This window comes from Neoarius graeffei, chromosome 9 (genome assembly GCF_027579695.1).
Source record: "Neoarius graeffei isolate fNeoGra1 chromosome 9, fNeoGra1.pri, whole genome shotgun sequence".
NCBI lineage: Eukaryota > Metazoa > Chordata > Actinopteri > Siluriformes > Ariidae > Neoarius > Neoarius graeffei.
The window spans coordinates 83,282,495-83,306,609 of record NC_083577.1 but is presented as its reverse complement, the minus strand read 5'-3'; the positions used below and the strand labels follow the sequence as shown (position 1 = coordinate 83,306,609).

At 44.8% G+C, this 24,115-nt stretch overlaps 1 protein-coding gene across 13 annotated transcripts in view; it reads right to left on the bottom strand.

The window, feature by feature from the left end:
- The window catches only part of LOC132892046 (plakophilin-4-like), a 412,882-nt gene that overhangs the window by 44,130 nt on the left and 344,637 nt on the right, over positions 1-24,115 (bottom strand). For all 13 annotated transcript variants that reach the window (XM_060930383.1, XM_060930384.1, XM_060930376.1 and 10 more), the window contains 3 exons: positions 21,335-21,548; positions 7,376-7,559; positions 3,542-3,659 (listed from right to left, as the gene is read on the bottom strand). In XM_060930383.1, coding sequence (XP_060786366.1) covers positions 3,542-3,659; positions 7,376-7,559; positions 21,335-21,548 — 516 coding nt within the window. The remainder of the gene's footprint in view (positions 1-3,541; positions 3,660-7,375; positions 7,560-21,334; positions 21,549-24,115) is intronic.

The window sequence follows — 24,115 nt, the reverse complement described above, 5'->3', positions numbered from 1 at the left end:
TATTTTGCTCATTTATTTTTGTATTTTTGTAATTTGATGTGAGAAGTCATGCCCAATAAAGCAATAAAAAAATAAATAAATAAATAAAACCACCAAGAGTCAACAACAACAAAAAAAACCAGCCATAATGAAACAAGAAACAGTCTAAGGATTTCATCAGTTTACAGTACTAAATCCTCCGTTAGCATTCTGTATCCTCAGAAAATATCAGGTTTTATGACCCAAAACAAACAAACAAACAAAAACAAACAAACCCACACACTGGCTGCTGACTGCAAAATTATAGCATCATCGATCAAGACTATTTAGTCCACTTTTTCCCATTAGCATAACCATTCAACAATGAACAAAATGGCTATCCCCACCCATGATTCGAACCCTTATTACTCAACCGAGGACTCAGGGGCTCTGCATGCTCTTGCGACAAGGCTTTCGCAGATAGCTTTTCGCAGACAGTTGTAATTTATCGTTGAGCGGGGAGTAATAGGCGTGTGCGATGTTATTCACCGCCACAACGCAAGGGGGCACGAAGTCACGGAATCGCTAGGAGTAGTTGGTGGGTGTGGTTAGTGGAGTGTTTATCCTCCGGTTACTTATAATGACTAGAACTGGAGTCGTATAGATGTACGTACTTCCTCACTTCCTCGATCAACCGCTCTTCGTGCTGCTCCATCTTCGCTCGTGTTTTTAAAAATGGCGGTTGTGAAAACAAAACAAACCGGGAAAGTAGGGAAGCGGAAGTGCGTGTACAGCGGCTGTAGAGTGGACCAATCAGACCCCTCTTGTCTGCGAGGCTGTCTGCGGTGGTCACAATTTTTGGGAGGTGCGCGCAGAGCGTCTGCGACGCCATCTGCGAAGACTGGGTTGTCAGCATAAATTGGCCTTAATGTGGGGGGAAAAAAGGTCAACAGAAGTAAGAATAAACGTCTTCTGCCTTCGTTACAAGAAAACGATCGTCTTCAGTTTCACAAAAATCCCTCCTGATGCTGGAGAGCAGACAGGAGCAGCTCGGGACAGCAAAACCTAAACAAATGACTTTAATTCAGCATATCTGTGCTGGGAAGGAGGGAGGAGGATCGAGATCAGAGCTAATGTAATGTAATAATGAGAGATGAAGGACACTAGCAGCAGGCAGGAATGCACTGGGAATATCCAGTGGGGATTCGACCCTGCCTTAAAGACTTGAAAGCTTTAATAACTATAGCATGTTCAAGTGTTAAAGCATAGGGTTTCTGTTATATCACGTAGAAAGCTTCCCCCTCTGCGGCGTGCGCGCCTATGCGGTAGGACGTGTTCTGTATGGAAGACGTATATGGGTCGATGCTGAAAAAGGGTCAACGACAAAAATAAATACCGAGTTCTCTTTCTCGCTATTCATCCCAATGTCTTTCAGTAACCTGCCGCCCACTGTATGGTCTGATAATACAAAGCATGCGACAGAGATATCAAAATAAGTTAGCTTATCGAGTTATCGCTTTCTCCTCTTTGGACAGTCAAGCCAGAAAGTCTGCACACCCCTTTCACCTTCTCAATGTTTTATTACATTACAGACTTATTCGACAATAGATCGAGTTCATTTTTTGTCACAAAATTCTACACAAAGTAGCCCATAATGACAAAGTGAAAGCAGGTTTTTAGACATTTGTGCTAATTTATTAAAAATCAAAATGTAAAATAAGTGTGCACACCCTTTGATATGACACCCAAAAGTGAGCTGAGGTGCATTTTATTTCCACTGATACTGCTTGAGATGTTTCTACAACTTAATTGGAGTCCACCTGTGGTAAATTCAATTGATTGGACATGATTGGGGATTACCAACACCTGCCTGTATAAGGTCCCACAGTTGACAGTGCATGTCAGAGCAAACTCCAGGCCATGGGGTCAAAGGAATTATCTGCAGACCTCAGAAACAGGATTGTGCCAAGGCATAGATCTGGAGAAGGGTACGGAAAAATTGCTGAAGCTTTACAAGTCCCAAAGAGCACAGTGGCCACCATCATTCATAAATGGAAGAAGTTTGGAACCACCAAGAATCTTCCTAGACCTGGCCGCCCGGGCAAACTGAGCGATTGGGGAAGATGGGCCTTGGCCAGGGAGGTGAGCAGGAACCCGAGGGTCACTCTGACAGAGCTCCAGCGTATCCTTGTGGAGATGGGAGAACCTTTCAGAAGATCAACCATCCAGGCAGCACTCCACAAATCAGGCCTTTATGGTAGAGTGGCCAGACGGAAGCCACTCCTTCGTAAAAGGCACATGATGGCCTGCTTGGAGTTTGCCAAAAGGCACCTAGAGGACTCTAAAACCATGAGAAACAAGATTCTCTGGTCTGATGAAACCAAAATTGAACTTTTTGGCCTGAATACCAAGCGTCACGTCTGGAGGAAACCAGGCACCACTCCATCACCTGGCTAATGCCATCCCTACAGTGAAGCATGGCGGTGGCAGCATCATGATGTGGGGATGTTTTTTAGCAGCGGGAACGGGGCGACAAGTCCTGATAGAGGGAAAGACGAATGCAGCTAAGTACACCGGGATCCTTGAAGAAAACCCGTCTCCAGAGCGCTCTGGACCTCAGACTGGGGCGAAGGTTTACCTTCCAACATGACAACGACCCGAAGCACACAGCCAAGAGAACAAAGGAGTGGCTTCGGAGAAAGTCTGTGAATGTCCTTGAGTAGCCCAGCCAGAGCCCAGACCTGAATCCAATTGAACATCTGTGGAAGAAGCTGAAAATGGCTGTGTACCAATGCTGCCCATCCAACCTGACAGAGCTTGCAAGGATATGCCAAGAGGAATGTCCAGAAACGAGTGTGCCAAGCTTGTAGCTTCTTTTCCAAGACGCCTTGATGCTGCCAAAGGTGCATCAACCAAGTATTCGGCTAAGGGTGTGTACAGATGTCTTGTCTCGTCTCATCTCATCTCATTATCTCTAGCTGCTTTATCCTGTTCTACAGGGTCGCAGGCAAGCTGGAGCCTATCCCAGCTGACTACGGGCGAAAGGCGGGGTACACCCTGGACAAGTCGCCAGGTCATCACAGGGCTGACACATAGACACAGACAACCATTCACACTCACATTCACACCTACGGTCAATTTAGAGTCACCAGTTAACCTAACCTGCATGTCTTTGGACTGTGGGGGAAACCGGAGCACCCGGAGGAAACCCACGCGGACACGGGGAGAACATGCAAACTCCGCACAGAAAGGCCCTCGCCGGCCATGGGGCTCGAACCCGGACCTTCTTGCTGTGAGGCGACAGCGCTAACCACTACACCACCGTGCCGCCCGTGTACAGATGTGTAACCCCTAAATAATCTGTTTTTGTCAGTAAAATAAAATTGCATATTTTCTACAAACCTGTTTTCACTTTGTAATTATTAGTGATTGTGTGTAGATGTTTGAGGCAAAAAATGAACTCAATCTATTGTAGAATAAGTCTGTAACGTAATAAAACGTGGAGAAGGCGGAAGGGGTGTGCAGACTCTGCGACTTGACTGGAAATATTATAATAAATCGACAGGTCTCGAAGTGTACATACCTTGCTGTCGAAGTCGGCGGTGCTGACGCAGGCTTTGATGACGTACAGCAGCGAGTCGACGAGTCCTTCGCAGCAACGCATCTGCTTCCTGGCCTCCTCTCCTGCCGAGCTCAGGTTCCTATGGCAACAAGCAAGCCAGGGGTCATCACCTCACCATATTTTCATATCCGAGATGTAATGAAAGCTCATGCACACATGCGACGTGAGCAAAAGCTCTTGAGTTCAGTGTGTGAGAAGGGGCGGGAGACTCCGTGTGTGTCCATGTGTACTATATGAGATGGACGTGATCTCCGAGAGCTCTTCTGTGTACTACATGAATATTTACCCCCCAGCGATTTCGATTGTTGCCTGTCTGTACAACACAACTGCACAACTATCAGACGTTTAATTTACAAAAATGAACCTCTTTAAAACAATTGCAGCCAATGAGCCAAGGCATGTCTGGTATCTGAAGTCTGCTTCCGTAGTTCTGCACTAAATTTACCAAGTATACTGAAGCACATATTCTCCTGTCTGGCTTCCGCCACGGATCTGATTAAAACCGAACGCAAGACGTGTGATTTGAAAAGCTCTTACTTGTACATTTCATTCTGAGTACTGATTAACAATAGGGATGTTGGTAAAGCCACTGCTGAGCCAAATGATTAATTTGCAAGCGAGTGTGTGATTAATGCATGCAGGCTGCATTATGCTCATCTGGTAGTCGTGCGATTACCTGATTTGCTACATTAGCCATTTCTTCGTCGACCAACTCCATTTGGAATAAGGCTGAACAGTCTAAATGGGTTTTTTTTTTGGTTTGTTTGTGCCAAAGTCTATCATGGCATCCCTGCTGAACATAATATTTTTGTATCTAACTGTCGACGATTCAGATCATAAACACTCATGACTTGTGGAACAATTTCAACGATAAACATCGTATAAAATGTATTATTATACACACAGGACACTTTTTTGATGGGATAAAAAGGATACAGGTCATTTCGTCCAATGCCTTTTTCATACGCGCTTGTCAATTATTTTATATTTCAGGTACTTGTTTGTTCGAAAAAAGGAGGAATTCTCAATGGAATCTGACCGACGCAAGAGACATTTTTGGAAAATGAAAACGAAACCGGAAATGATGGGAATCAGCGAGTGTCAACTTTGGCTGCGTTTGTTTTTATTAGACTAAATTACATAGAAAACCTGGACTCGGACTTGTAGTCAGATGTCCTTGGCAAGTGCGGGATATGAGATATGATATCCAGATAAGAGAAAACGTGCCTTTCCTTTTCTCAGTCTTTATATAGGCACGCTGATGCCTCTTGATCATGTGCAGGTGAGGCTCACCTGCACATGATCAAAAGGCATCAGTGTGCCTATATAAAGACTGAGAAAACGCACATTCAGTACGAAGTATTGCACCACGTCAGCGCGCATTACTGAGCCTTATTCTCCTGTGTAGATTCCCAGGGTTTTGGATCCTGTTTCCTGTTCTTAGTTTCTGTTTTCATCTTTTCCTGATTTAGCCTGTTTGTGCCTCGCCCGACCTTTTGCTAGTTTCACGTTTACGAGATCGCCTGCCCTTTTGGAGTGTTTACCTGTGTGTTTTCACAATCGTTAATAAACGTTACTTCTGCACTTGCATCCGTCTCCGACCGCTCTCTGACAGCGTGAGGTACATACAGGTTATTAGGTATATAAATCACGATTTAAGCATGAGTTTATTGAGGTGGTGGTTGTTATATTTTACATTTTGTTAATTTCCATTTATTACATGGAGACGCGGTCATAAACCTGCTTAATGCACTCCGTTATATAAATAAATAAATTACGGGTTGTTTATATCTCGATCTTGTCACATGTATGAAATAATTGATAGTGCGTATGAAAAAGGGTTTGGACGAAATGGTCATTGGACGAAGTGTCCTGATCCTAAAAACATGTGTTCTATTCCCTTCTAGCGGGTTCCGTTCATTTGGTTTGACAGCATGCAATACTGTTAGCATATCGCTTATCCTGCGTGTATTACAGTATGTCACTCTACCCAATGGAGAATGAGCGTTGAATACGGTTTATGATATTGCATGGATGTCAAGACAACATGACGTCACACGTCGGAGACGTAAAACTTCCATGCTAGCGAGCGACTGGGACAATTTGTAAACAAACATGGCCATCAGGTTTGCTTCCAATCAATCAATCAATCAATCAATCAATCAATCAATCAATCAATCAATCAACAACTTTATTAAAGTGTCAAACTTATAACTGACCACGAGTAGCCTATTATGTGGGGATACTAGCTATAAATAAATATGAATAAAATCCCAAATATGTATATGTTATTTACCAGCTGGGAGGTCCGTATGGTGAAATACCGTGACTGAGGTCTTGAAAGTACTGAGCGAGGTCCTCTGGGCCGAGGTCAGTATTCAAGGCTGAGGTCACGGTATTTCACCATACGGACCGACCTTAAGCTGGTAAATAATATATTTATTTTTTTCTTTACCAAATTCTAACAGAAAACGAGAGCGCCCGAAAGGGAAAACCGAGCCGAGCCGCCATTTTGAATCCTCATTCACGGCTGTAATGCAAATGGCTTCCTCCTCGGTATACAAGTGCACTTCCATGGCAGGAAAAAAACTACATTTTGCCGCCTATGTAGTTCCCCATTTATACAAAACTGAGTCATTCAGGATTCAGCCATGTTTTTGCTCGGCGTTAGCAACAGTTACAGGTTTTTAGCTTTCTCCTGAAATGTTTTCTTTTATTTCTTCTTCCTCAGGGCAGTAAAACTCGCTTTCGCTGTGAACACTGTCGTTATCGCTATCCATGCTGTAAAATTAATGCTATTCTCCTGAGAAATGCTGGCAAAAATTTATAAGATTTTTGATAATCTTATAAATAAATCTTATTTAAAAAAGATAATGTTGACAAAAAATGCTACTATGTTTGTTGTTGTTGTGAACGAGCGAATCGCCAGAGGTCCGTAACCGGGGTCCGTACCGTAGGATACAGACCCGCTCGCCAGCCAATCAGAGCGCAGGATTTGGACCGTGAAAAAAATATATATATTTCTGTCTATAATCTTAAATATAAACGATAAATCTTAAATATATACTACAAAACTTAGTTTCTAAGTCCTAACTTTGACATGCAGATCGTGTCAGATCCAAGATCCTTCTTTCTTATGCGCGACTTAAAGGAAGATACAGAATTTCCCATAATGCCCGTGGGTGATTACGGACTTTCTTTCCAAGGCACCGGCTTTCAAGGTTGCACAAAACAAAACGACAAAAAAAGATGAACTGGAAATCAAAAACAGCCGAAACACAAAAGACAAACAAGAGTCAGTGAGTTATTCGTGAAATGAGCAACGAAGAGCTTTCAGAAAGTGCTAACTGCTAACAGAAATGCAGTTTCGAAACCACTAGCTGTTTATTCTGCATGCGTGACTCGACTACGTTACAAATACGACGTGACTGAAAGCAGCGTCACGCCTCGTTATAACGAGCGTCGATTTTAATCTTAGAAATAAAAAAAAGCTGTATAATGAACTCCTTATTAACCTCGCTTGCTCGGTCTTTATGAGAAAATATCAGACCGAGGTATTTTGCACGGCGTTCGTCGACGGCTCGGTCTGTACGGTCAAGACCTCGGTATGATATTTTCCCGTAAAGACCGAGCAAGTGAGGTTAATAAGGAGTTAATAATGATCCTCTTCAAGGTCTACTAGGAAACTTCGGCATATCCTATCAGACTGAGAGCAGCCCGAGAGAAATTTTTGCATGTTCGTGTGTGTGTAAAACTCTGCTCGTCCAGCAGGGGGAGCTGCAGGGCTGTTTGTACCTCAGGCAGCCGGTGGTGTTACGCAGCACGAGTGACGAGTGGAATTTGAGCTTGTGGTCGTCGTCGTAGGATGAGCTGCTCCAGCCCGAGTGGGGAATGATCACAGTGTTGGTAAGAGTTGTTAAGGCATCGTGGACGATTGTCATCTTAACAGCGTCACAGGAGGACAAGTTCCACAAGACCCCTGCACAGAGAGAGAGAGAGTGGTTTAAGTGAGAAAGTGTGCATATATACACCGTACACATAAAGGTCACTCAGGTTCAGGCTCCCTGTCTGAGGTTATCAAGTTTGTTATAGAACAATGTGCCTCCACATGCCTCACACACACACACACACACACACACACACACACACACACACACACAATCTTGAGCAAATGATTAAATCAGACATGTCAGCTCAAGGCTGCCTAGCAGAAATGTGTTTGATGAACAACTAAAGCCACCCAGTCGTTTCTCTCTCCATCACCTCTCTCCTCACGAGTGCCTGTTCTTTGCAGCCGGAAATGAGGCAGATGAGGTGTGTGTGTGTGTGTGTGTATGCGCGCACGTGTGCGCTACCGTGACCTGATTTGGATTAGCCAGTGTGTGAAGCTTAGGGAGATAAGCTATTGTCAACACACACACACAAGCTTCTAGCAAACACATACAGTTGATTTCAAAAGATTGATACACATTTAATTCCCATACCTGTTATATCTAGGACACATAACCTACAAGTCCTCTGAATACTGTTTGATTTTTATATATTTTTCAGTTGTGTGTCAATAAGTCTGAATAAAAATAAATGACATTACATGCATCAATTTCCAAAAGGCACGTACACATCCAGACATGGCGCTCTTTCTGTGATCGAGTCGAAAATAGCATTTTATTGGCCCTATAATGAGCTTCGCAGGTTCTCGGTGCTTCAAAGACACAGTGTTTGGGATTTCAATGGAATTCTTCAAGGAAACGGACAGCCTGATACACGCACGGCGCCTGGGCACGTTAACTACACGCAGAAATTTGTAGATAGAGCAAGCAAAAAAGGTTTGTGCTTTGTTGAACCTGACCAGCAGGATGCCCAAGTCGAGGGTAAATATCACAAACTCCAGAAAAAGAAAGAAAGAAAGCTCACCCTAATAAAATCCAAAAATAGCCAAACTCACCAGGACATGGAGCTATAGATTAGTCGATATAAGACGAGTCTGTATGGGTGATATCTCTTTAGTTAGATGATGTACTGTAAATTTAGCAGTGTGTGTGTACTTTCTTCTTATGGCTCCCTGGTGAGGTCTTAAATCCTCTTCAGAGGCAGTGCTCTGGTTTGTAAAGTACTTTCAATTAATGGGCTCAAACAGGCAAAAAGCCTATACCATGGATGCGTGTGTGTGTGTAGAAACGAGATGTTTTTTATCTATTTACGATACGATTCATTCCTCTATGAAATGTCACACAGCTTTACGGAGTTAACATGACAGCTGAGGTTTACAATTCGCTGCAGAAAACAGTGAATCAAATTCAATGGCCAGTGAATGGCTTAGACACTTAGACACACACACGCGCGCGCGCGTCCCTGATATAATCTCCCGGAAAACATTAACATTCCTTGAATTTGGTGAGCGAGTCATACAGAGATCATCATCAAATCACAAACACTAACAACTTGTGAATCTATTTGTAATATCTGTGCTTTGTTTTCTACACTGTGATGGACTCGTTTCATGCCTTCAGTTTTATCAGCCTCATCCCCGACACGATTCATCTAATTCGTTACCCCAAGGTTTGTTTGTCATGCTGATGAAACACCTCAAATGAACTGAATGGAACGGAGATGTAATGAGAGAGAGAGAGAGAGAGAGAGAGAGAAAATATATATGTATGAGCTGAAAGAAAGGTGAAGGTGTGTTTTGGAGGGAAAGATGACACTCATGTCTCTGTGCAGTGGAGCGGAGAACTGCCTTCTCTAACTCTAAATAGATGTGAGCTGAGGCTGGAGTTTGGGAAAGGAGGAAGAGAAAAAAAAAAGACAGAGAAATGATATCATGCCAAGGGCGTTACCCTAACTAACACACATGCACACGCGTGTATACACACACACACACACACACACACACACACGTTCCTCTGACTATAAGTTCAGGAAGAGGGCCAACATTCCGGATCCCTCAGGGGGCTGAAAGCACACAGTGGAAAAAAAAAAAGGCAGCATGAAGAAAAGCAAGCAAAATGAGAGGCAGTGTTAGAGTGGAGTTGAAAGAGAGTGAAGGAGGTGCGGCCTCTGTGCCTGTCAGTTACAGTGAAGGAGGTGCGGCCTCTGTGCCTGTCAGTTACAGTGAAGGAGGTGCGGCCTCTGTGCCTGTCAGTTACAGTGAAGGAGGTGCGGCCTCTGTGCCTGTCAGTTACAGTGAAGGAGGTGCGGCCTCTGTGCCTGTCAGTTACAGTGAAGGAGGTGCGGCCTCTGTGCCTGTCAGTTACAGTGAAGGAGGTGCGGCCTCTGTGCCTGTCAGTTACAGTGAAGGAGGTGCGGCCTCTGTGCCTGTCAGTTACAGTGAAGGAGGTGCGGCCTCTGTGCCTGTCAGTTACAGTGAAGGAGGTGCGGCCTCTGTGCCTGTCAGTTACAGTGAAGGAGGTGCGGCCTCTGTGCCTGTCAGTTACAGTGAAGGAGGTGCGGCCTCTGTGCCTGTCAGTTACAGTGAAGGAGGTGCGGCCTCTGTGCCTGTCAGTTACAGTGAAGGAGGTGCGGCCTCTGTGCCTGTCAGTTACAGTGAAGGAGGTGCGGCCTCTGTGCCTGTCAGTTACAGTGAAGGAGGTGCGGCCTCTGTGCCTGTCAGTTACAGTGAAGGAGGTGCGGCCTCTGTGCCTGTCAGTTACAGTGAAGGAGGTGCGGCCTCTGTGCCTGTCAGTTACAGTGAAGGAGGTGCGGCCTCTGTGCCTGTCAGTTACAGTGAAGGAGGTGCGGCCTGTGTGCCTGTCAGTTACAGTGAAGGAGGTGTGGCCTCTGTGCCTGTCAGTTACAGTGAAGGAGGTGTGGCCTCTGTGCCTGTCAGTTACAGTGAAGGAGGTGTGGCTTCTGTTTCTGTCAGTTACAGTGAAGGAGGTGCGGCCTCTGTGCCTGTCAGTTACAGTGAAGGAGGTGCGGCCTCTGTGCCTGTCAGTTACAGTGAAGGAGGTGCGGCCTCTGTGCCTGTCAGTTACAGTGAAGGAGGTGTGGCCTCTGTGCCTGTCAGTTACAGTGAAGGAGGTGCGGCCTCTGTGCCTGTCAGTTACAGTGAAGGAGGTGTGGCTTCTGTTTCTGTCAGTCACAATGGAGAAGGTGTGGCCTCTGTGCCTGTCAGTTACAGTGAAGGAGGTGTGGCCTCTGTGCCTGACAGTTACAGTGAAGGAGGTGTGGCCTCTGTGCCTGTCAGTTACAGTGAAGGAGGTGTGGCTTCTTTTTCTGTCAGTCACAATGGAGGAGATGTGGCCTCTGTGCTTGCCAGTTACAGTGAAGGAGGTGTGGCTTCTTTTTCTGTCAGTCACAATGGAGGTGTGGCCTCCATGCCTGTTAGTTAGTTACAGTGAAGGAAGTGTGGCCTCTGTGCCTATCAGTTACAGTGAAGGAGGTGCGGCCTCTGTGCCTGTCAGTTACAGTGAAGGAGGTGCGGCCTCTGTGCCTGTCAGTTACAGTGAAGGAGGTGCGGCCTCTGTGCCTGTCAGTTACAGTGAAGGAGGTGCGGCCTCTGTGCCTGTCAGTTACAGTGAAGGAGGTGTGGCCTCTGTGCCTGTCAGTTACAGTGAAGGAGGTGCGGCCTCTGTGCCTGTCAGTTACAGTGAAGGAGGTGTGGCTTCTGTTTCTGTCAGTCACAATGGAGAAGGTGTGGCCTCTGTGCCTGTCAGTTACAGTGAAGGAGGTGTGGCCTCTGTGCCTGACAGTTACAGTGAAGGAGGTGTGGCCTCTGTGCCTGTCAGTTACAGTGAAGGAGGTGTGGCTTCTTTTTCTGTCAGTCACAATGGAGGAGATGTGGCCTCTGTGCTTGCCAGTTACAGTGAAGGAGGTGTGGCTTCTTTTTCTGTCAGTCACAATGGAGGTGTGGCCTCCATGCCTGTTAGTTAGTTACAGTGAAGGAAGTGTGGCCTCTGTGCCTGTCAGTTACAGTGAAGGAGGTGTGGCCTCTGTGCCTGTCAGTTACAGTGAAGGAGGTGTGGCTTCCATTTCTGTCAGTCACAATGAGGTGTGGCCTCTGTGCCTGCCTGTCCCAGGGAAGGAGGTGTGGCCTTAGAGATGATCCGATGTTCGACCGCCGACTCCCCAAAGCAAAACCCTTTTTTCTCTTTACACAAGAGTCATTTACATGACTGAATAGATGGGTGTGCACTGTAATGGAGGGAGACACACAGATCTGACACACACACACACACACACTTACGGTGCCTTGCAAAAGTATTTATCCCCCTTGGTGTTTGTCCTGTTTTGTCTCATTATAAATTGGAATTACAATGGATTTTTGGAGGATTAGCACCATTTGATTTACACAACATGCCGACCACTTTAAAGGTGAAAATTGTTGTTTTATTGTGACACAAACAATAATTAAGATGAAAAAACAGAAATCTGGAATGTGCATAAGTATTCACACACACACCCCAAAAGTCAATACTTTGTAGAGCCACCTTTTGCTGCAATTACAGCTGCAAGTCTCTTGGGGTATGTCTCTATTAGCTTAGCACATCTAGCCACTGGGATTGTTGCCCATTCCTCAAGGCGAAACTGCTCCAAGTTAGATGGGTTGCATTGGTGCACAGCAATCTTCAAGTTATGCCACAGATTCTCAATTGGATTGAGGTCTGGGCTTTGATTAGGCCATTCCAAGACATTTAAACGTTTCCCTTTAAACCACTCCAGTGTAGCTTTAGCAGTATGTTTAGGGTTATTGTCCTGCTGGAACATGAACCTTCATCCCAGTCTCAAACCTCTGGCCGACTCAAACAGGTTTTCCTCCAGAATTGCCCTGTATTTAGTGCCATCCATCTTTCCTTCAGTCCTGACCAGCTTTCCTGTCCCTGCAGATGAAAAATATCCCCACAGCATGATGCTGCCACCACCATCCTTCACTGTAGGGATGGTGTTCTCAGGGTGTTGGGTTTGTGCCACACATGGCGTTTCCCATGATGGCCAAAAAGATCAATTTTAGTCTCATTTGATTAGATTATCTTCGTCCATGTGTTTGGGGAGTCTGCCACATGCTGTTGGAGAAACTCCAAACGTGTTTTTTGTTTGTTTGTTTTAAGCAATGACTTTTTTCTGCCCACACTTCCATAAAGCCACACCCTGTGGAGTGTACGGCTTAAAGTAGTCCTATGGACAGATACTCCCATCTCCGCTGTGGATCTTTGCAGCTCCTTCAGTGTTATCTTTGGTGTCTTTGTTGCATCTCTGATTAATGCCCTCCTTGCCCGGTCTGTGAGTTTTGTGGGCGGGGCCTTCTCTTGTCAGGTTTGTAGTGGTGCCATATTCTTTCCATTTTGCTCTAATGGATTTAATGACGCTCCGTGGGATATTCAAAGTTTGGGGCATTTTTTATAACCCAACCCTGATCTATACTTCTCCACAACTTTGTCTCTGACCTGTTTGGAGGCTCCTTGGTTTTCATGTTGCTTGCTTAGTAGTGTTGCAGAGTCAGGGTCCTTCCAGAACAGGTTGATTTATACAGACATCATGTGACAGATCATGTGACACTTTGATTGCACACAGGTGGATCTTAATCAACTAATTATGTGACTTATGAAGTGAATCGGTTGGACCAGCTCTTATTTAAGGGTTTCATATGAAAGGGGGTGAATACCTATGCACACTCCAGATTTCTGTTTTTTCATCTTAATTATTGTTTGTGCCACAATAAAACAACAATTTTCACCTTTAAAGTGGTCGGCATGTTGTGTAAATCAGATGGCGCTAACCCTCCAAAATTCCATTTTAATTCCAGCTTGTAATGTGACAAAACAGGACAAACACCAAGGGGGACGAATACTTTTGCAAGGCACTGTATGAAACATTACTGCTTGTCCTCTGGCTGCGTGTGTGCGCGCATGTCTGAGCCTCATCACTTGCTTGCTGTTGTTAGAGTGGAGCGTGAAGACTGATTTCTCCAGACTGACAACATGGTGGAACTTCTGGGGCGCGCACACACACACACACACACACACACACACACACACACACACACACACACTGGCCTTGTCTGTCAAAACCAGGCCTCATGCCACAGTCTCCAGCTGCTGTCACAAACATGTTTACTCTGATATGCTTTCCTCAGTCTTACACAACTGGCTGTCCATAACACACCACACTCTCGATTACACAGCCATCACAGGCAATAAATTAAGACGGAATTACGGACTCCACACTGTGCAGTCTGTCACCATGACGATTGCAGGGGAATCAGTTGGACAATTGGCTGAGCTTTCAGTCTGTGAGCAGCGACTGTGCTGCAGAAATACCAGATGAGCCGACGAGGGCTCTCAGAATACACACGGTGTCGTTCCCAATTAACACGCTGTGCGCAAACACACCGATTGGCTGCGTCTGGATGTGTTCTCCGCTCTGATTGGCTGAAATGATAAAAAGCACCGAAGGTGACGCTGAGGTTCTAGCCCTCGTGTAATTGCGGGAAATGGCGCCGTCATCCACCAATTAGCCAAATGATGTGACACGCACGGGTGTCAGAACTAATCACTTCCCGCGTTAACGAGAGCTGCTGGAGAAGAAGACGGGTCTCTGTTAGACATCCGGTACAGAGCGGGAAAGAATTAGCGAAGACAGACAGACATGTCACTTTGTCTTGGCTCATGCACCTAGGGGGCTGTCTGCAATCAGTAGTGTTGTTCAGACAGACAGGTATCAAAACGCCTCGCAAATAAACACAATCCTGCATTCACAGCAATATTATTATTATAGAAATCTTTCAAATAAAACGACACGCGGCAGATCTCAAACAGGAATGAAGAATAAGCTTGGTTTTTCTTGGTAGATTATAAATCGCCGTGCTAACCAGCTAAATATTGATGTGCAGAATAGATCACTGTGTAAAAAATAACAGTCTAACTTAAGTTCTTGCACCGCGACAGGAAAATGATGAAGGATTAACTCGTGACGGAACATTCTGTGTGGATTTATAGTCCGCTGTTCCTGCTGACATCGGTGACTTCATTGTCAGCACGGCGCATCCAGGTTGCTGTCTTTTGTCAAAATGTAAAAACGGCATCATGTGGGTTTTTTTTAAAATATAAATACTTTCGTATTTCTATTTAATGCGTTCATGTGAAGACTGGATGTGTGGGTTATTTGTGGCTGTGGTATTTGCATCTCTTAGCACATGCATGCTATGAAAGAGCACACACACATGTAGAAGATTCAGACTCAAGGGAGCCATGTATGCTGAAGCAGGTGATTAATAATCCTCCACTCCCCAAGTGATACTGACAGTGCCCAACACACACACTCTATCTCTTTCTATCTCCCTCTCTCTCCCTCTCCAGGTCACGATTCGACAAATTCAGCATCTGCTGCACTGCAGGTTAAGACTGTGCTTAAAGCACGAGAGATCTGCAAGTGGGTGTGAGTGTGTTTCATTTTGTGCTCTCGCACAGAGGACACTGCCTAGTGCTTCAGGAAGTTTCGTCCCACGTGTCCTCTGGCACAAATTCTCCGGCAAGGTGTGTGATGATGCAGGTACCGCAGCTGTTTTTGGCACGTCTGAGTCTCCTGCATATCGCATAGCCTTATGCAACCCAAACAGAACCGGGTTTTGCACCGAGCACAGCAGCAGGGGAGGTCTGATTCACACACTAATGACTCAGACACACCGGTGAAGGCAGTGGATCCCACTGTGCTGAAATAGCTCATTAGACCATGCAGACGCAAACAGCAGGTCAGACGGGAAACTCTCTCTCTCTTTCTCGGTGTGTGTATGGTTAAATCGCACATCCAAGTAGAACCTTACTGTTTGCTTGTACAAAATAAAGTGACATCTGCAGAAAACCAGATTTTGTCAAGAACTCGATGAACACAAGCGATATGACCGGGGGAAGGCTGTGTTGTCCACGAGCGAGGCTGTGATGATACTTTTTAAATCAAAGCAGTTGAACATTCTAGTTAAAGCTAGACGGCCTTTCGACTTCATAAAATCGGCGAAATTTAGTTCCGTCTGAAACGTGGTCATTGTGATATATCGTCGCAGTCAGTTCAAAACCTGCTATGTGACAATTTAGGTCAAATTGGGTTCTCTATGCTGATTGGTGGGCGGCACGGTGGTGTAGTGGTTAGCACTGTCGCCTCACAGCAAGAAGGTCCTGGGTTCGAGCCCCGTGGCCGGCGAGGGCCTTTCTGTGTGGAGTTTGCATGTTCTCCCCGTGTCCACGTGGGTTTCCTCCAGGTGCTCCGGTTTCCCCCACAGTCCAAAGACATGCAGGTTAGGTTAACTGGTGACTCTAAATTGAGCGTAGGTGTGAATGTGAGTGTGAATGGTTGTCTGTGTCTATGTGTCAGCCCTGTGATGACCTGGCGACTTGTCCAGGGTGTACCCCGCCTTTCGCCCGTAGTCAGCTGGGATAGGCTCCAGCTTGCCTGCGACCCTGTAGAAGGATAAAGCGGCTAGAGATAATGAGATGAGATGAGATGCTGATTGGTCAAATTTTGACCTCGTGCTTCCATTTATGGAATTTACGTGCTTGCATTTGTGTGTCACATAGCAGGTTTTGACCTGACAGCGACGATATGTTTATTTCTGTAATATCTCAAAATATCAGGCCATTCTGTGGCTGGGAAGTTATTTAATTTGAGGGGATTAAAGCAAATAATGTGCATGAAATCGCTCGCTTGGCGCAGTCAAGCAGACAGAGGAAGTCCGTGTGTGCGCATGTGCAGGTTTACCTTCTTCTTCTTTTGGGTTTTACGGCAGCTGGCATCCACAGTGTTGCATTACTGCCATCTACAGGTTTCCCTTTGAGCGTGCACTGACAGTTCCATCATTCTGTCGCTAAACGAACAGCTGATCACACCGAGGTGCTCGCTGAGCGCCGATATTTATTAGTTTGGTCCTGCGTTTCCTTTCCTTTGTATAGAACATAACGTCTTTTCTTCTATCTTTCTTTCCGTCACTGTAGTCGGTCTTTCACGTTTCATTCGCACACTCGCATCCTCCATTTTTCTCTACGGTTTCAAATTTCTATCCCACAATGCCTTGCGCAAACAGGGAAAGCCCATGCATGACGTAGTATGCTGTACTGCGTCATGGTGAAGCAGGAAAAAATAGCGGAGAATTTAGGGCCACGTGGAGAGAAATTCATTAATTGTTCTAGTTTTAAAAAACGAATAAAATTGGAAGTCTGCGATTCGAATTCAGTAGCTTTCAGTCCACTAAAGAAAAAATAATTGGGTGTCGGGAAGATTCTTTTTATGACCTGAACCCGAAAAATCTGAAAGTCAGTCTAGCTTTAAGTAGGAAAGCAGAGTAAGCGAGAAATAATATATATTTCAATTTTCTTAAAGTGCCATTCCACCATTGGATGTATTCTTTGGCATAAAATACAATATATTTTGACAACATATATAAACGGTATCACTAGATAGAGAAATCTTTTAGCTTCAAAATGATATATCAAACATAATTTTTTGACAACGACAAGTATCTTAATTTTGTGACCAAAGTCACCTACCCTTTTAATTTCCGCGCGTGATGTCATCGGCAGGTTCCCCTTCTTGTGTACCACGTGACGTGTGACGCGGCGCATATTATCAGCAATGGCGGATAGAACGTGATAAAAATAATACCAATAAATCTAGCTAATACCAATAAATCTAGCTAACTGAAAGATTAACTCAATTTTTCGCAATTTTTTTGGCCCCCATATACGAGGAGAAATGACTCTCTCACTTTGGGGGTTTCCTGGTCTAAAAATAGACCGACACGTGGTACACAAGAAGGGGAACCTGCCGATGACATCACGTTTCACTACCGCGCGGAAATTAAAAGGGTAGGTGACTTTGGTCGCAAAATTAATATACTTGTCGTTGTCAAAAAATTATGTTTGATATATCATTTTGAAGCTAAAAGATTTCTCTGTCTAGTCATGTTGTCATCAAATATATTGTATTTTATGCCAAAGAATACATCCAATGGTGGAATGGCACTTTAACAGACACAGTGTTGACATTTTCCCCTCTTGTGTTGGATGGAAGCAAAAGCTGGGGTTGCTTTTTACATGGCCTAATGGTTAGAGAAGCAGCTTTGGGACCAAAAGGTTGCTGGTTCAATTCCCTGGACCTGCAGGAATGGCTAAAGTGCCCTTGAGCAAGGCACATAACCCCCAACTGCCCCCCAGGCTGCGCTAGGTGTGTTGTATGTTGCTCTGGATAAGAGCATCTCATAAATCCCATTAATGTAATGTCATACACAACTACATAAGAACTAACACATGACCTGGAGTGTGTTATTCCACTTCTATCAGAGCGATTTACCAAACAATTACAACATTTAATGAACATCACGCGTACATTTTACCGGTTTATAGTTAGATTTAATGCACTTGTGTTATAGTTGCAATAAACATTCGTTCCCTCACAAGCCACTTCTTCGCTCTCTTGCCCTCTCTCTTTCTCCCTCTCTCTCTCTTCCTCCGTCTCTGTCATTTTACTGAGAAATGGGAAAGAGTAAACTCGGCTGTCATGAACACTTTCCTCTGATGGGAAACTTTACAAAACACTCTGACTGTTACCTGAGATTCCTTCCATAAATGTTTTTAAAAAAAAAAAGTCACCACATCAACATGTTTTTCTTTGTTAAAAAAAGGTTTTAAATCTGTCTTAGATTATATGGATCAAGTCCCTGTGTATGAGGTGTTACTATAGAAACAGTGACGTATCAGAACAAGCACATTAACATGAGCTGATCGTTCATGTTACAGCTGGAACAGCTGTCTGAGTGGTGTGTTTATAGAAGAATCATCTGACCAATCAGAATGAAGAACAGAGCCATGCTCTGTGTGTGTGTGTGTGTGTGTGTAGTTAATTGATTGATTGATTGATTGATTGATTGATTGATTGATTGATTGATTGATTAAAAGCTTTATTTATACAGGGGACACACTTCAGCATAGCTGTTCTCCCAGGCGCCCCGATACAAAATAAAATACAAAATTATAATGAATAGGATATTTAACAGTTATTCCACGAAATCGAGTCGTACATGAGCTGACAGCTGACGAGGCGCGTAGCACCGAGTTGTCTATAATCCATGTGTGACGAGATTGAGTGCAATAACTGTTTTGTTCTATCCACATTCACTGGATTTTGAGAAACGGAGCATTTTTATTTTATTTTTTGCAAATGCGATAAAAAACAAAATCAGCTGTGAGCTACTGCTCACTTACGTATCCGCCGCTCTCGCTTATATCAGAATGCAAGCGATCGAAGGAATAGGACACTTATTATTAATGCTGACTTCAACAAATAATGAACCCTGAAACAAGTAAAGAGCAGTGTCTCTCTTCAGGGATTTCAAACGGCATCCTGGAAAACTGTCATTCTGAAATAGCATTTTGCTTCTTGAAATAGCGTCAAAATCCACCCTGTATGTTTCGTAAATACATTCAGTCGGTAAACAGGAAGTCGATGTGTGACAGACCTGAAAACGGTACACACGGTATAGAACCCCAAGCTGAAGCTCGGTCAGAGCGGGGGTATAATAAATAAAAACTTTATATAAAACGTCCGACAAAATAATTTCCGCTTAGAATGGAAACAAACCGGCGAAATGACAGGAGCAATTTGTGAAAAATGCTGTAATAATAATTCTTGAAAAAAAAAAAAAGATACGTTCTTACCATCGAATATTTTCATTCCATATTTTGTTGCTTTTTTTTTTGTTTGTTTGGGTTTTTTTGGGGGGTGGGGTGTTTTCGAGTTGAGTTTTTATTCAGTCCTTTGTTTTTCTCAACTCACGGTAGGTATATGAGCTGATATCCTAGTAGTAGAGTAGCCAATCAGAGCACACGATTGCTCATATCCAGTGAATGTGGATAGAATAATAAAATATACGTACTATTAGGTATAAGGAACTAATTAATTTTTAAATTTAGAAACTGATATAATTTTGACGTCTCTTGAATGTTTTAACCGAGTCTGAGTTCTGTAGGTGTCAGGGGATCGAGTTCCACAGTTCTGTACTTGTGCATTTAAATAATTTGTTCTTGGATTAGGGGGAACTATTTATAGTTATTGTGCGCATTGGCTTCATCCTCAAGACCTTTCTTTCTTTCACACATCGTTCTATATGGCTGTGTCTCTGTGCAATGAAATCCCATAATGCACTGCTGTTGGTCAGTGTCCAAGCACAGTACCCATGATGCATTTTGGATTCACTAGCACTCCATTTCAGAAAAATCGGTGACGGCGTCGAGAGGGAGACGGGGGGGGGGGGAGAGAGAGAGAGAGAGAGAGAGAGAGAAGGGAGAGTGAGAGAGAGGCAAAGAGACAGAGAGAAGGGGAGCATGAGAGAGGGGAGAGTGAGGAGAGTGAGAGAGGAGAGTGAGAGAGAGAGAGGGGAGAGTGAGAGAGACTGTGAGAGAGAGAGAAGGGGAGCATGAGAGAGGGGAGAGTGAGAGAGAGAGAGAAGGGGAGTGTGAGAGAGGGGAGAGTGAGAGAGAGAGAGAGAGAGAGAGAGAGAGAGAGAGGGGACAGTGAGAGAGAGAGAGAGAGAGGGGACAGTGAGAGAGAGAGAGAGAGAGAGAGGGGACAGTGAGAGAGAGAGAGAGAGAGAGGGGACAGTGAGAGAGAGAAGGGGAGCATGAGAGAGGGGAGCATGAGAGAGGGAGAGAGAGAAGGGGAGCGTGAGAGAGAGAAGGGGAGCGTGAGAGAGGGGAGAGAGAGAGAGAGAGGGGGAGAGTGAGAGAGAGAGAAGGGGAGCATGAGAGAGAGAGAGAAGGGGAGCGTGAGAGAGAGAGAAGGGGAGAGTGAGAGAGAGGGGGAGAGACAGAGAGGGGAGAGACAGAGAGGGAGAGTGAGAGAGAGGGGGGAGAGAGAGAGTGTGAGAGAGAGAGGGAGAGAGAGAGAGAGGAGAGATGGGGAGAGGGAGAGAGAGGGGGGAGAGAGAGAGATGGGGAGAGAGGGAGAAAGAAAGAGGGGGAGAGTGACAGAGAGGAGAGAGAGAGAGGGGGGAGAGTGAGAGAGGGGGGAGAGTGAGAGAGAAGAGAGGAGAAAAAGAGGGGGGAGAGTGAGGGGGGAGAGAAGGGGAGCGTGAGAAAGGGGAGAGAGAGGAGAGAGTGAGGGAGAGGAGAGAGTGAGAGAGGGGAGAGAGAGAAAGGGGGAGAGAGAGGAGAGAGAGAGGGGGGAGAGAGTGAGAGAGAGAGAGAGAGAGAGAGAGAGAGGAGAGTGAGAGAGAGGAGAGAGTGAGAGGAGAGAGTGAGGAGAGAGAGAGAGGAGGGGGGAGAGAGTGAGAGAGAGAGGAGAGTGAGAGAGAGAGAGAGAGAGAGAGAGGAGAGTGAGAGAGAGGAGAGAGGAGGAGAGAGTGAGGAGAGAGAGGAGAGAGGGGGGAGAGAGAGAGAGGAGAGTGAGAGAGAGGGGGAGAGAGAGAGGAGAGAGTGAGAGAGAGAGAGGGGGAGAGAGAGGAGAGAGTGAGAGGAGAGAGACAGAGAGAGAGAGAGAGAGAGAGAAGAGAGGGGGAGAGAGAGGAGAGAGAGAGTGAGTTGGTTACAGTGTGTGATTTATAACGAGTGTGTGGCAGATGGCAGGATAAACACTGAAGTGTTGAGTGGAGAGACAGACTGCATGCTTCGCTGCAGACGGGACGTGAGCCGACGCCGCACGCATATTTACACACGTTCACTCAAATCAACCAAACACTGCTCTGATCCACAGAACACAGACACACACACCATTTACTCAGTTAGGAAGATTAACAATATTCTTCTCTCTCTCACTCTCTCTCTCTCTCTCTCTCACCTGTGATGATCTCTCGCACTTCTGCATCCACCGTCTTCCTCAGTAGGCGGAGCAGAGCCGGCACGCCCCCGGCATTTCTCACGGCGACCTTGTTGTCATCGGTGGCTTTGCCATACACCAGATTTCTCAGGGCGCCGCATGCGTTCCGCTGCACCTCCACAACCTTGTGGTCCAGCAGATCCACCAGGTGCTTGATCCCGCCCAGCCGACACACCTGACGGGGTAAACAGGAGACACGTGAGATTTAAAGCATTTCCTTCCAACACATTCAAGCAGAACACGTGAGCAGACATGACTCAGAGACGGAGTGTTCGGAAGAATGATGAGGAAAATCACATCAAACATCAGCAAAAATGAAAAAAAAAAAAACCCAGCTAAATCTTTAAGTCTTCTCTGTAGCGGCGATCCCGTTCTTTCATTCCTCTTGTGATTTATGTGATATAAAGTGATCTGAATGCATAGTGTCCGACCTGCTGGTGTTCAATGCACTGTGTGGAGTTTTTTCTTTATAAATACACTTGTGTAATTCATCTATTCAATCAGCTGCCTGGTTTCAACCACTAAGCTTCATAAAAATGAAAATGTTAATTTCTGGTACTAAATACAGTGTTATTAACTGAATCAATGCATTAGAACGTTTATGTTAAACATTGTGGACAATCTTGGAGTACAAAACTACAAAAGTAAAACATTTGGGAAGAACATTTCGTTAGAAAAGTAAGCATTTGGTAAAACTGATTTTATAAGCCGAACCTTGGAAGGTAATTTTGTTAGTACGCTCTTAGAAAAAATAAGTCCCTTTCCTTGAGGAATTAAGGTTCCTTAGCTTTTCACTTGGAAGCCTCTCTGACCGGGAAATGCTGAGCTGTAGGTTGTTTTTTTTTTTTTTAAGCTAGACTGCCTTTCAGATTTTTCAAGTGTAAGGCATAAAAAGAATTTTCCCCTGACACTCAATTATTTTTCTTTAGTGGACCGAAAGCTACTGAATTCGAATCGCAGACTTCCAATTTTATTTGTTTTTTTTTTAAAATAGAACAATTAATGAATTTAAAGCAACGTGGCCCTAAATTCTCCGCTATTTTTTCCTGCTTCACCATGACCCAACACAAGATACTACGTCAAGCATCACGTGGTGGGCTTTCCCCGTTCACGCAAGGCAAACAATTGTGGGATAGAAATTTGAAACCGTAGAGAAAAATGGAGGACGTGTGTGGGTGTGCGAATGAAATGTGAAAGACCGACTACAATAACGGAAAGAAAGCGAGAAGAAAAGACGTTATGTTCTATACGAAGGAAAGGAAACGCAGGACCAAACTAATAAATATCGGCGCTCAGCGAGCACCTCGGTGTGATCAGCTGTTCGTTTAGCGACAGAATGATGGAACTGTCAGTGCACACTCAAAGGTAAACCTGTAGATGGCAGTAATGCAACACTGTGGATGCCAGCTGCTGTAAAACCCAAAAGAAGAAGGTAAACCTGCGCATGCGCACACGGACTTCCTCTGTCTGCTTGACTGCGCCAAGCGAGCGATTTCATGCACATTATTTGCTTTAATCCCCTCAAATTAAATAACTTCCCAGCCACAGAATGGCCTGATATTTTGTGAGATATTACAGAAATAAACATATCACAATGACCACATTTCAGACGGAACTAAATTTCACCGATTTTATGAAATCGAAAGGCCGTCTCGCTTTAATTTTCCAGTCGGACAAACTCATGAGCCCTTAAGCAAACTTTGTTGTTGTTGTTGTTGTTGTTTTAATGCTGCATTTGACTAAAGGTCAAGCTTTGAATAGGAATTTCCAAACTTTGAATAGGAAAAAAAACAAACAAAGAACACGCCCCCTCAACTAGACATGGTCTCTTCAACTCCGAGTTGATCAAGTGACGTCAAAATCACTATGGCTGCTTCCAGCATCAACAATAAACGCATTTCTTTGCTTATTTGCTACGTCTACAACACTGTCTATACAGGATATAAATACAGCTCACTCATCACAATTAGCTAGCTAGCTGGCTTGTTGCTAACCAAAGAGAAACATGGAGGCGTCTCTGTTTTTGTCCCTACTTTGGAGCTCAGAATGCACACAGGTCTTAAATGATACGATTCCGAGCTTCGCACTTTTAAAGCAAGTTGTTGCAGCATAGCAGTGTTGACTAAACTAAGTTTCAGGCTGTCAAGAAGGTTTGTACAATTTGGACTATTTAAGGCAGCTGATGTCATCTTTTAAGAAGAAGAAGCCTTTATTTTTGTCACATGAACTCCCTTCACGTTTTTCCTGCCAGTCCTGGGAATCGAACCGGCGATCCTTTGGGCCCAAGGCTGCTTTTCTAACCTTCAGGCCATGGCTGTCTGTTTGAAGTGGAAGTACTGCGTTTCGACTCTCAGCTCTGTTCACATGATCCTCACACACGCGTACTCTTTACAGTTATATGTCATCCAGCATAAAGAGCAACTCCATTTACATAACGAGCACAACTCCGTTTAACATCTGACGCCAGATGTAGGCTTTGCTAGAACACGCAACCCTGTGGCTGCAAGCTAAACAGACCTCACCTCGCACATAAACCAGATTCCGCCCAACGCCGAGCCTGGGGAGCTCCGCTCATTACAACCTCAATCAGAGCAGCCAGATCAAGTTAATCAAGGTCAAGAGTTCCGCAAAGGTCTTTAGAGGTAAGTGAATGCCAGAGGATGTCTAATTTAGGTTTGGAGTGCAGATCCCCAGGAGTGCTGTTGGAGATAAGCGCCATGAACACTTCACCGTGGAACACTG